Source organism: Propithecus coquereli, unplaced genomic scaffold (genome assembly GCF_000956105.1).
Source record: "Propithecus coquereli isolate 6110/MARCELLA unplaced genomic scaffold, Pcoq_1.0 Scaffold185, whole genome shotgun sequence".
In the NCBI taxonomy this organism is placed as follows: domain Eukaryota; kingdom Metazoa; phylum Chordata; class Mammalia; order Primates; family Indriidae; genus Propithecus; species Propithecus coquereli.
Genome location: NW_012143301.1, coordinates 265,308 through 275,868, shown reverse-complemented (window position 1 = coordinate 275,868; position 10,561 = coordinate 265,308). Strand labels below are relative to the sequence as shown.

Sequence of the window (10,561 nt, the reverse complement as noted above, 5' to 3'; positions counted from 1 at the left end):
GAATAAAGAGAAATTGTAAAAGGCACAATGAAATACCACAATATACCTATTAGAATGGCTAAAATAAAATAGTAATAATACCAAGTGTTGGCAAGGATGCTGAGAAATTTGAATGTAAAATGGTATAGCCAGTCTGGAAAACAGTTTGGCAATTTCTTAGAAACCAAATATTCAACTACTGTACCACCTAGTAGTTGCACTCCTTTGTATTTATCCCAGAGAAATGAAAATTTATATGCACCCCAAAACTTATATAATAATGTTCATAGCATATTTATATGTAATAGACCAAAACTGGCGATAACCCGTATGTCCATCAGTTGATGAATAAACAAACTATATTGTACCACATTCCATACCATTGAATACTACTCAGCAATAAAAAGGAATGAATTACCGATGTTGGTAAGGTCATTGCACTGAATGAAAAAAGCCAATCTCGAAGGGTTACATACTATCTAACATTCTAGAACTAACAAAATAAAGACAATATATATGTGGTCCACAGGGGTTAGGTAAGGGGAGAGGAAGGGAATTCCTTTGTGGCAATGGAATATTTCAGTATCTTAATTTTGTTAGTGATTATGACTCTGTACATGTGCTAAAATTTCATAGAATTACACACAAAGACATTTTAAAAATCTGTACATGCAAAAACTGGTGAAATCCAAGTAAGTTCTGTAGTCTAGTTAATTACATTGTGCCAATCAGTTTCCTGTTTTGGTAATGCTCTATAATTATATGAGATGACACCATCACAGGAAGCTGGGAGATGGGTTCATAGGACCTCTGTATACTTTCTTTGATACTACTTATTAAAGTTATTTCAAAATAAAGTTTTTTTAATGGGGGAGAGTATAAGAAATATGGAGGAAGATGAATAAGTGCCACCAATAGGATGATGGGAATTGCAGGAGAGAAAAAATATAGGAGAAAGTATTTGAATAAGGCATGAGGACAGATGTTTCAAAGAAAAAATGAAATACCTCAGACTGAAAGTATTTACGTACTGGCCAGCTTTGTGGTGCAATGGAAAGTATTCATGTACTACCAAATAACTGGTAAGTATTCATAAAGAGACATAGTGATATTTAAGAACATCAAAGATTCTCTAGCCTACAATATAACTCTAAAAGGTTACAGAGAGGAAGAACAGATCATTTCCGAAGAACAAGAATCACGACGACATCAGACCTTTCAACAGAAACGTAGTGTGAGCAGATATAACCACCATGATTACACATGCAGTTAAATGTACAAATGCAAAATGTATTGAGCAGCAACTGACAGAACTTCAGAGAGAAACAAATCGATTAATTGTTGTGTTATGCAATTTAACACACCCCCATTAGGCAACTGATCAGACAAACTTTACAGAAATATGGAAGATCTGAATACAATTAATTAATAAGCTTAATCAATGAGATACGTATACCCAACACAGAATAGGCGATGTATTTGAGTATAGATGGAAACTACCTTGAAAATGGTGATTAAGATTCAATTTCAAGAAGCTCTGTTTCTTGACCATAATGCATCAACAAAAAATAGTAATAATTACAAATGGATAACTTTAAAAATCACGTATGTTTGGAAACTAAATACATAATACTAAACAACCTTTGGGTGAAAAATGAAATCTGCTTCTCTGGAAATTTTTTGTCTTTTAAAGAAGCTTTTTTGTATAGTTTTCTTCATTTAGGGCTGACGTTTATTAGGCTTATTCTTAGGTGTTTTAGGATGTCTCCTGCTATTATGTATAGATTTGTTTTTCCATTACATTTTCTAGTTAGGTATTACTGGCATATAAGAAGCTCTTCATTTTTGTATGCATCTTGAATCTTGTATTTTACCAGTCTTCTCATTTCTTTTCTAAACAATTTTTTTAAATTTCTATACCTTCCTTTTTAATCCAGTTCATACTCATAGCTTTATAAACCTACAGTAGGTACTTTTTTCACTTTGTATTACATCATAAGCATTTTTACCATGTTACTTTTATGGTCATCGTAATTACCAATTTTCAGTGAATGTACCATAGATTACTTATTTTAATGCTGTTGGATAATGAGTTGTTTCAAATATTGTATTTTTTCACTTTTTCCCAGATGTATTGAGGTATAATTGACCAATTAAAATCGTATGTATTTGAGTGTTCTCATCATCTACTTTGTTTCCTGGTTGTATCAGGCAGCAGAGGTGGTGGGGCAGGTGCAGTCTGCTGTCCTCAACATGGATTCCCCTCTCTAACTTCTGAGGGTCCCTCAGTGGTCTTCTGGTTTTAAGAGAGGAATTATCTTGGCTTTCACATATGGTCATGTGAGTCCCCAAATGACGACAGTGTGCACTCTTCCTTTCCAAGACTCACCAATCTCATTTCTTTGTCTCTTTGCACCAGGTATAACTTCTGCTTTCACTGTTGGCTCATCCTTGTCTTATTCATGATGTTAACTGGAAAACTTCTAATGTTTTCTCCTCCATTTAGTGTAATATTTCTGGATAATACTTGTTATCACATCGAGAAAATTTCCTTTTACTACACTTAGTGAGTATCAGGAATAGGTGTCATCCTCAACAAATGGGATCCTTCTCTAAGAAGGTTGGCCACTACACATCTCTCCATCTGAAGTCAGAGGGAAGGGGGGAAGATGGGATCTGGGGAGCACATACTCAGTCCTCTTATGGATAAGTCCCTGGAGTGGCAAATGTCAATTCCACTCACATATCCATGGCCAAATATTAATCACATAGCCACATCTAGCTGCAGGGGAGACTTTTCACTGGGAAACTTGGCCTATGCCTAGCTAAAACACTAATACTGTAGAAGAAAGACCAAATATTGGAAGTTAACTCACTACACAAGATACTTATATGTTTTATCCCTTTAATTTGTAAATATGCTGGAAAACATTAACATATTTTCTAATATAAAGTCATCTTCACATTCCTAGGATAATTCCCACTTGGTCATGAAAATTGTTTTCCTATATTGTTGGATTCTTATTGCAAGCGCTTTATTTGGTATTTTTGCATCCGTGTTTATTAAAAATATTTATTGATGCAGAAAGTAATAATAACACTTTACATTTATATGGTGCTTTGCAGTTTTAAAATCATTTCATATACATTCTCTCACTTTAAAATAGATTATAATCAGAAACTGACTTTTTCTTTAAGTAGATATTAGGTATATAAGTAGAAAATATCTACAAACGGGAGAATGCAAATTTTTCTTATTATTATCTAAATTCTAGAGGGCCAACAGTGAGACTGAGATTAAAGTAAAGGTTAGTGGAAAGAAAATCATGCAAGGGATTGAAAAAAGGATTTCTGACCACATAAACCCAGGGAGGAATGCTATTGCCCTCCAAGATGCACAGGGAAGAGCGGGGCTAGAGACTGTGAAATGTCTAGCATTGTGCTGGTGTCTGGTGTTCTAGATAGCCTATTAATGCAATGTTTAAACAACCTGGTTTGAATTTATGAGTAAAGGCTTTCCTGGTTATTAAACATTCTTTGGCTTTATGAGCTTTTGTTTTGATTCCTTACTTATCTGCATATATCAAATTAGATCCTGGCAATTGAGCACTCTCAGGGGAAAAGGAAGCACTAAAAATACAGGATGCTCCTGCTGTCATCTGGCAGTGGGTCATGTGTGTCCTGGTCACACATTCTCCCACAGGACTCAAGAGCTTTTCCAGAACACACAATAATTACATAACAGCAGCCACTCGCCATTCACAAGTATAAAGTGCCTTTGGGAGGAAAATAGATGGTAGGCTGATGTAATTTTGCAAAAAAAGAGGCACTCAGTGTCACAGTAAACAGAATTTCTCAAATAGTAGGATATCTTTGTAGGTTGCCCGTACAAAATGTGCTATTTTTTAACTTCTCTTCCCTGAGCCTTGGAGCCTCCCTCATGTCACAGATAAATAGTAGGTACTTAGGGGCAGCATTAAACTCTGAGATCACTGCCGGGCTTTTGGAGCTCCCCCCTGCTTCACCCCGGTTTCTCTCCTTCCCTGCCTCACACAGACCCATAGAAGCAACTATACTGTAGAATACCTGAGACAATCTGCTGGCTTCTGACACTGTAGCTGCACATTCCGAAATGAAGCAAAGATCGGGGAATTTGATCACTCACATCGGTGTATGTGTCTCATTTGAACAACTGAGATCCTGGAGTAGCTTTTTGCCTTAGATTTTCTACATTGATCAGAATGACAATTCATCTAAATCCACTTGGTACTATTTTGGGGACACCCTAGGTACCCAAATTCTTGGTGACTATTTCTATTGGGATAAATACATATCCCCAGTATCACCTTTTGCCACGCACAATACACAGGCTAAAACACACAGAGAAATATCCCAGAGTCCCATCTATTTTTTACCATAATCAACCCTAGAAATTTATTATGAATGTTGAAAATGAATAAAGCTGAAGTCCAGATGAATAGACCCTCCCCACTGTCATTTGTACTGTTTCTCTTTCTGAGTGGGTGTTATTTAATACATAGCATGAAGGCACAACAGTAGGACAAACAACATAAGCAGTGTAACTAAGCATTTAAGTTTAAAATAAATGCTTTAAAATAGTTAATTATACTTTATCCTACAGGAAGACAAAATGTTTTCTCAGGTCCCTGAAAATGGGTGATGAGTAATTTAAAGCTTTGTGGAGATCGAAAATTTGTTTGCCTATTTTTAAAATGCTGAACTAGAGTTTGAAACAAGCTGTCCAGTTCCAGAGCCCAACTCTTAATTGTTAGACTCTGTGGTCTCTTAAATATAAGTAGGTAATGGGAAAATTATAGGGGGAAAAATAGTCAAGATTTAGGCTACCAGATAGTAAGTATGTTAAAAGCTACACAATTAAAACAGCCTGGTACAGGTTCAGCAAAAGATGGGTCAACCTCATACACCCAGAAACAAACAAACAAAAACAGTGCAGAATAGACCCAAATATATATGATAATTTAGGGGGAAAAATAAATTGCATCCTAATCTTCCCTTCTATCACATTATAGTATCAATAAATACCGTATTGCTATTAAATCACAGTTGGGTTTTTCAAGATTTAAATGTAAAAAGTAAAATTATAAGGTTTCAAGAAGCAATTTTAGATGAGTATTTCTATAATCTTGGGTGAAAAAGAACTTTCTAAGCTAGATAGCAAAACTGGAATCCATAAAAGAATATATTAGTGAAATTTGACTATAACCTGTGAAACTTGTGCATGTCTCAGCATACAAAGTCTCATAAATAACCCCAAGATGCCTTCCTCAAAAGAATCTCATTCTAGAGCCTTAAACACGCCTAAAGAATATAAATAAAGGAATATATGAAATAAAAAATTATGATTCTACGATTACTTCAATAACTCTAAAATGGCTGCATTGCTGGGATGAGCCTCTTTAGGCCAGATTAGTCCAGTATGCAAAGAAGATCATGTTCCTCTAGAGACAAAACCTGCCAGCAGCCTTAATCCCTCACAAAACCTCAGACCACATGCAGCCATTAGCCAAAGTAAATGTGAAAAGAAAAGGAACAGAATTGTCAGTAAATTCTGCAAAGTTGAAATTCAGGCCCCCAGTCTCAGTAATTCCCAGAAATAACAGCTAAACCCAAGCACTCTGTGGCTTTATGATTTTGCAGTTGGACCAATGCAAAGGTTTTAGAAATTTTTTTATCTATAATGCTATATCAATTATATGTTACAGCATACACAGACACCTTTGTATGTCGTTAGCTTTTAAAGTATTTATTCAGCCTAAGTGAAACACTATCAAAGAATTTAGGATTGAAAACCCTGCATAGAGAGCAAGTCAAGTGAAAGCCCTAAGTAGTTCCTAAGAGATTTGCAACACCCTGAACAAATGTAATCTGGTAGTTCCAGCTCGCTGACTGACCTCAGCATGGGAATAAGGCCAGCTTTAAGCAGCTACAGCAGGATTTAATTTTGTCCTAAATCTCCAACATCCTAATTGCAAATTTGCTCCCTCCGACTTGTAGTCACCACAGGTATTAGAATATTTCTACATGGACATAGGGGCTGTGTGCCCTAATCATTTTGCATTGTTCTCCATGGATCTGAATTGGGGTGATCCCTGAGAACCTATCCTAGTGAAATTAATATTCTCTTCCATGTGTTAGACACAATGACATGGGTTGGTTCATTTGAATCTGGTATCATATAGTTTCTAAAAATCACCTTGTAGACACCCCCAGAACTCCTCATCAAGAGGACAATAACTCTTATAACTCAGGCCCAAGAAAAGTGCCACTTTTGCTTCAAACTAGGGGCAATGTGGTGGGAGTATTTAAGAGTGCAGTTAAAGCAGTCCTGGAATTATCCGTACTGCTTCCCTCTATTCTTTGCTTGGTAGGTGGTCACACAAGCTGTTTCTATCGAATTAGGTTATATAAGCAAAAAATAATTGTGGGACTATTATTTTATGTTGGCAAATCATATTAGAGCTCTTTAAGGTTGCAGTTCCCAACCCCCAGGCCGCAAACTGGTACCAGTTCATGGCCTGTTAGGAACTGGGCGGCGCAGCAGGACGGGCGAGCGAGCAAAGCTTCATCTGTATTTACAGCTGCTCCCCCTTGCTTGCGTCACTGCATAAGCTCCGCCTCCTGTCAGATCCAGCGCAGCATTAGACTCTCATAGGAGCTTGGACCCTACTGTAAACTGCGCATGCAAGGGATCTAGGTTGTGGCCCATTATGAGAATCCAATGCCTGATGATCTGAGGTGGAGCTGAGGCGGTGATGCTAGCACTGGGGAGCAGCTGCAAATACAGGTTGTCATTAGCAGAGAGGTTTGACTGCACAATATATGTAAAGCACTTGAATCCCCCTGACATCCTGAAAACATCCCCACCACACTCCCCAGTCCATGGAAAAGTTGTCATCCGTGAAACAGGCCCTCGATGCCAGAAAGGTTGGGGACTGCTGCTTTAATTCCTTTTTTTTTTTTTTTTCCCTTTTTTTTTGTTTGTTTGGTTCTTCCTTTTGGAGGAAATTTGCTTTGGAATTCTTCCCCGGGGTTCGTTACTTGATTTTTCTTATTTTTTTTTTGGGGGAAGGGGGGGGGGGAGGGGGGGGGGTTTTCGGCCGGTTGGCTTGCCCTTGGGCTTTTTACCCTTTTGCCGTGAGTGCAAAGTCCCTTTTCCTCCTCAGGGTATCTGTGGAATGCAACACATAACAGCAAACTGGGCTGACTGGGAAGGATCCGCCTTTACCAGATCCGAGGTTAACACTTTAGGGATGAGAAAGAGAAGAGCATGATCATGGCCTCACTGGTGCCAGCATCATGAATTCAAGTTAGGTTCTTTTCTCCCGTGCAATATGGCAGCCTCCCTAGGTCACTGAAGAAAGAGAAAATTTGATTCGGTTTCTGGCTAGTAGGTCTTCTTAGCCTGGCGTAGAGTTCTCAAAGGTAGGGTCATTATTTGGTTGCAGTTACTCAGTCCAGACATACCACTCTGATGCCCACATCTTCTCCCCTGACCTTATTGCCCGTTCCTGCTCCTCTCGCCACAGGTGTGGAAGACATCGTGGCCATAATGATTCCTGAGCCGAAAGGGAGGGAGATAGTGAGCCTGCTGGAAAGAAACATCACCGTGACGATGTACATCACCATCGGAACCCGGAACTTGCAGAAATATGTGAGCCGCACTTCGGTTGTGTTTGTCTCCATCTCCTTCATTGTCCTGATGATCATTTCCCTCGCATGGCTGGTCTTTTATTACATCCAGAGGTTTCGGTATGCAAATGCCAGGGACAGGAACCAGGTGAGTAGCAAACAGTTAAAAAAAAAAAACAAAAAACTTTAAAAAGTGGTTACAAAAGTGACATATATGATTGTATAAACTTTGTACATCACAGAAAATACCAAGATAAAAACAAAATTACCTATTATACCCCCACTCAAGATAAACACTGCTAACATTTGCTGTATAGTTTTTCAGATATATTCCAAATATACTTATTTTGATGTTTTGCTAGTATTGTGTAAAATGGAGGTCATTTGTCCTGCAATGGCCTTATTTTTTTGGACAATTATTTATTTAATAACCCACATAATAAAGGGAGAAAGGGGAAGTGAGCTGAGAGTATGCCAGTAGTGTGAACATAATTTGGAAAGCCAGGATTTCCTCCTTGTGAAAAGAAGAAGAAAAGGAGATAAAAATTTAAAGCTATTTTAAAAAGCAATTAAGCATATAATATACACATGGTATAAAATGCAAAAGATATAAACTGGTATATAATGAAAAGTAATTGCCTTCCCATGTGTGTGTCTCAGCTACTCAGTTCCTCTACCTGGAATATCTTCTTTTCCAGGGGTGTTTTATGCACTTATAAAAACATTGCGCATGCGTGTGTGTGTGTGTGTGTGTGTGTGTTTAAATGATGGTGTACTTAACTCTATACCCTTATCTCTTTCTTCATATTGGGCATTAATTCACTTCAACACAAGAAGCCAAGCTGCCTTCTCATTTCTAATGACTGCATAGCATTTCATTGTCTGTATGTGTCACATTTATTTAACCAACATCTATTAATGGACACATTTTCTCATTGAAAAACAATGTACACATGACACTTAGCACATTTGTGAGTATGTCTGTAAGGTAAATCTTGGACGTTCAATTGCTAGGGCAATGGTATGTATGTTCTAAACGACCACAGGTACTGTCACATTGCCGATAAAATTTGAACCAATTTATTTAATATGTATTGAAAATTATGAAATATGTATGTATATGAAAATTACTGTGTCTGCATATCATCACCAAAAGAATCTGTTACAGCTTATTAGCGATTTGGTAAGTTAAAAATGCTATCACTTTTCTTTTTTATTACAAGTAATGTTGAACATTATTTTCAGGTACGGTAGAAAAAGTGAAGATTTTTCTGTGAAGTATCTGCTTTTATCATCTGACCGCTTTTCAATTGAGTTTTTGGTCATTTTCTTGTGTATAAGCTCTTTATTAGTCAAGGAAATTAATCGTTTGTTGTAATATAGGATTCAATTTCCCCCTCAGCTTTTCATTGTCTTTGATTTTATCTGTGGTGCTTTTTGCCATGCAGAAACTTTTAATTTATTAATCTTTTTTAAAATAAATATTGTATATATTTGAGGTTTATAATATGTTATGGGACACATATAGATAGTAAAATGGTTACTATAGTGAAGCAAATCAACATATCTATTATCTCACATAGTTTTTTTGTGACAAGAGTAGCTAAAATCTACTTATTTAACAAAAATTCCTAATATAAAACAGTTTCATTAACTGTTGTCCTCATATCATACATTAGATCTCTGGACTTCTTCGTGCTACATATCTGCTACTTTGACCTTTGACCTGCATCTCCCCATTTCCTCCTCCCTGCCCCTTCCCTAATAACCACCGTTCGATTCTCATCTCTGCGTATTTGACCCTTTTTAAAAATAACATTCCACATGTGAGATCATGTAATATTTTTCTTTCTATATCTAGCTTATTTCACTTAGCTTACATCCTCCAGTTCCATCCATGTTATGGCAAATATCAGGATCTCCTTTTTAAAGGCAGAATAATATTTCATTATGTGCATCACATTTTCCTTATCCATTTGCCCATCAGTGGACACTTAGGTTGTTTCTGTAGCTTGGCTGTTGTGAATAGTGCTGTAGTGAATATGGGAGTGCAGATATCTTTACAAGGTGGTGACTTCATCTCCTTTGGGTATATATGCAGAAGAGGGATTGCTGGGTAACATTCTATGTTTAATTTCCTTAGGAACCTCCGTACTGTTTTTATAATGGCTGCACTAATCTACATTGCCACCAACAGTGTATAAGGGTTACCTTTTCTCCACACCCTAGCCAATGTTTATCTGTCTTTTTGATAATAGCCATCCTAACGGATATGAGATCTTATCTCACAGTGGTCTTAACAGAGTTTTGCATAGTAAGACTTTTCTATAGGCCAAGACTACAGAAGAACATTCTCTCACATTTTCATACTTGACTTTTTAAATTTCACTTTTGTGATTAAATCTTTAATCTATAGAGAACTTATTTCAGTATAAAGAATGAAGTAGAGAGCCAACATTTTTTTTCCAAATGGCCTACCGTTTTTTGTAACTGGCATTTATTGAATAATTAATCTTCTCCCTATATGTAGTATTCCCATTTAACATATATTAAATACCTATACTTGATTCTATTTCTGTGCTTTTCAAACTGTACCATTAATCTGTTATTCATATTCTATCTAGTACCATATTGTTTTGATTGCTATAGAAGTATAATATTTCTCATACCTGTTAATGCTAACTTCCTTTATTGCTCTATCTTCATTCTTTATATGAATTTAGAACCAGTATATCATTTTTTAAACTTATACAATAATATAGGAGAAATTTATAACCTTATGATGTTGAATCTTCCTATCCAAGTATAGTATGTTTTGCTCTTTATTCTCCTCTTATTTTTATTCCCAGTAGCATTTTTCAGTACTTATTAATGTTGGACATTTTTCTTATGTTTATTTTTAGGTATTTTA

At 36.5% G+C, this 10,561-nt stretch overlaps 1 protein-coding gene across 1 annotated transcript in view; it reads left to right on the top strand.

Moving 5' to 3' along the window:
• Positions 1-10,561, top strand: part of RNF150 (ring finger protein 150) — a 261,357-nt gene that overhangs the window by 167,111 nt on the left and 83,685 nt on the right. Inside the window, exon 2 of the mRNA XM_012642742.1 lies at positions 7,548-7,798. Within this exon, the coding sequence (XP_012498196.1) occupies positions 7,548-7,798 (251 nt within the window). The remainder of the gene's footprint in view (positions 1-7,547; positions 7,799-10,561) is intronic.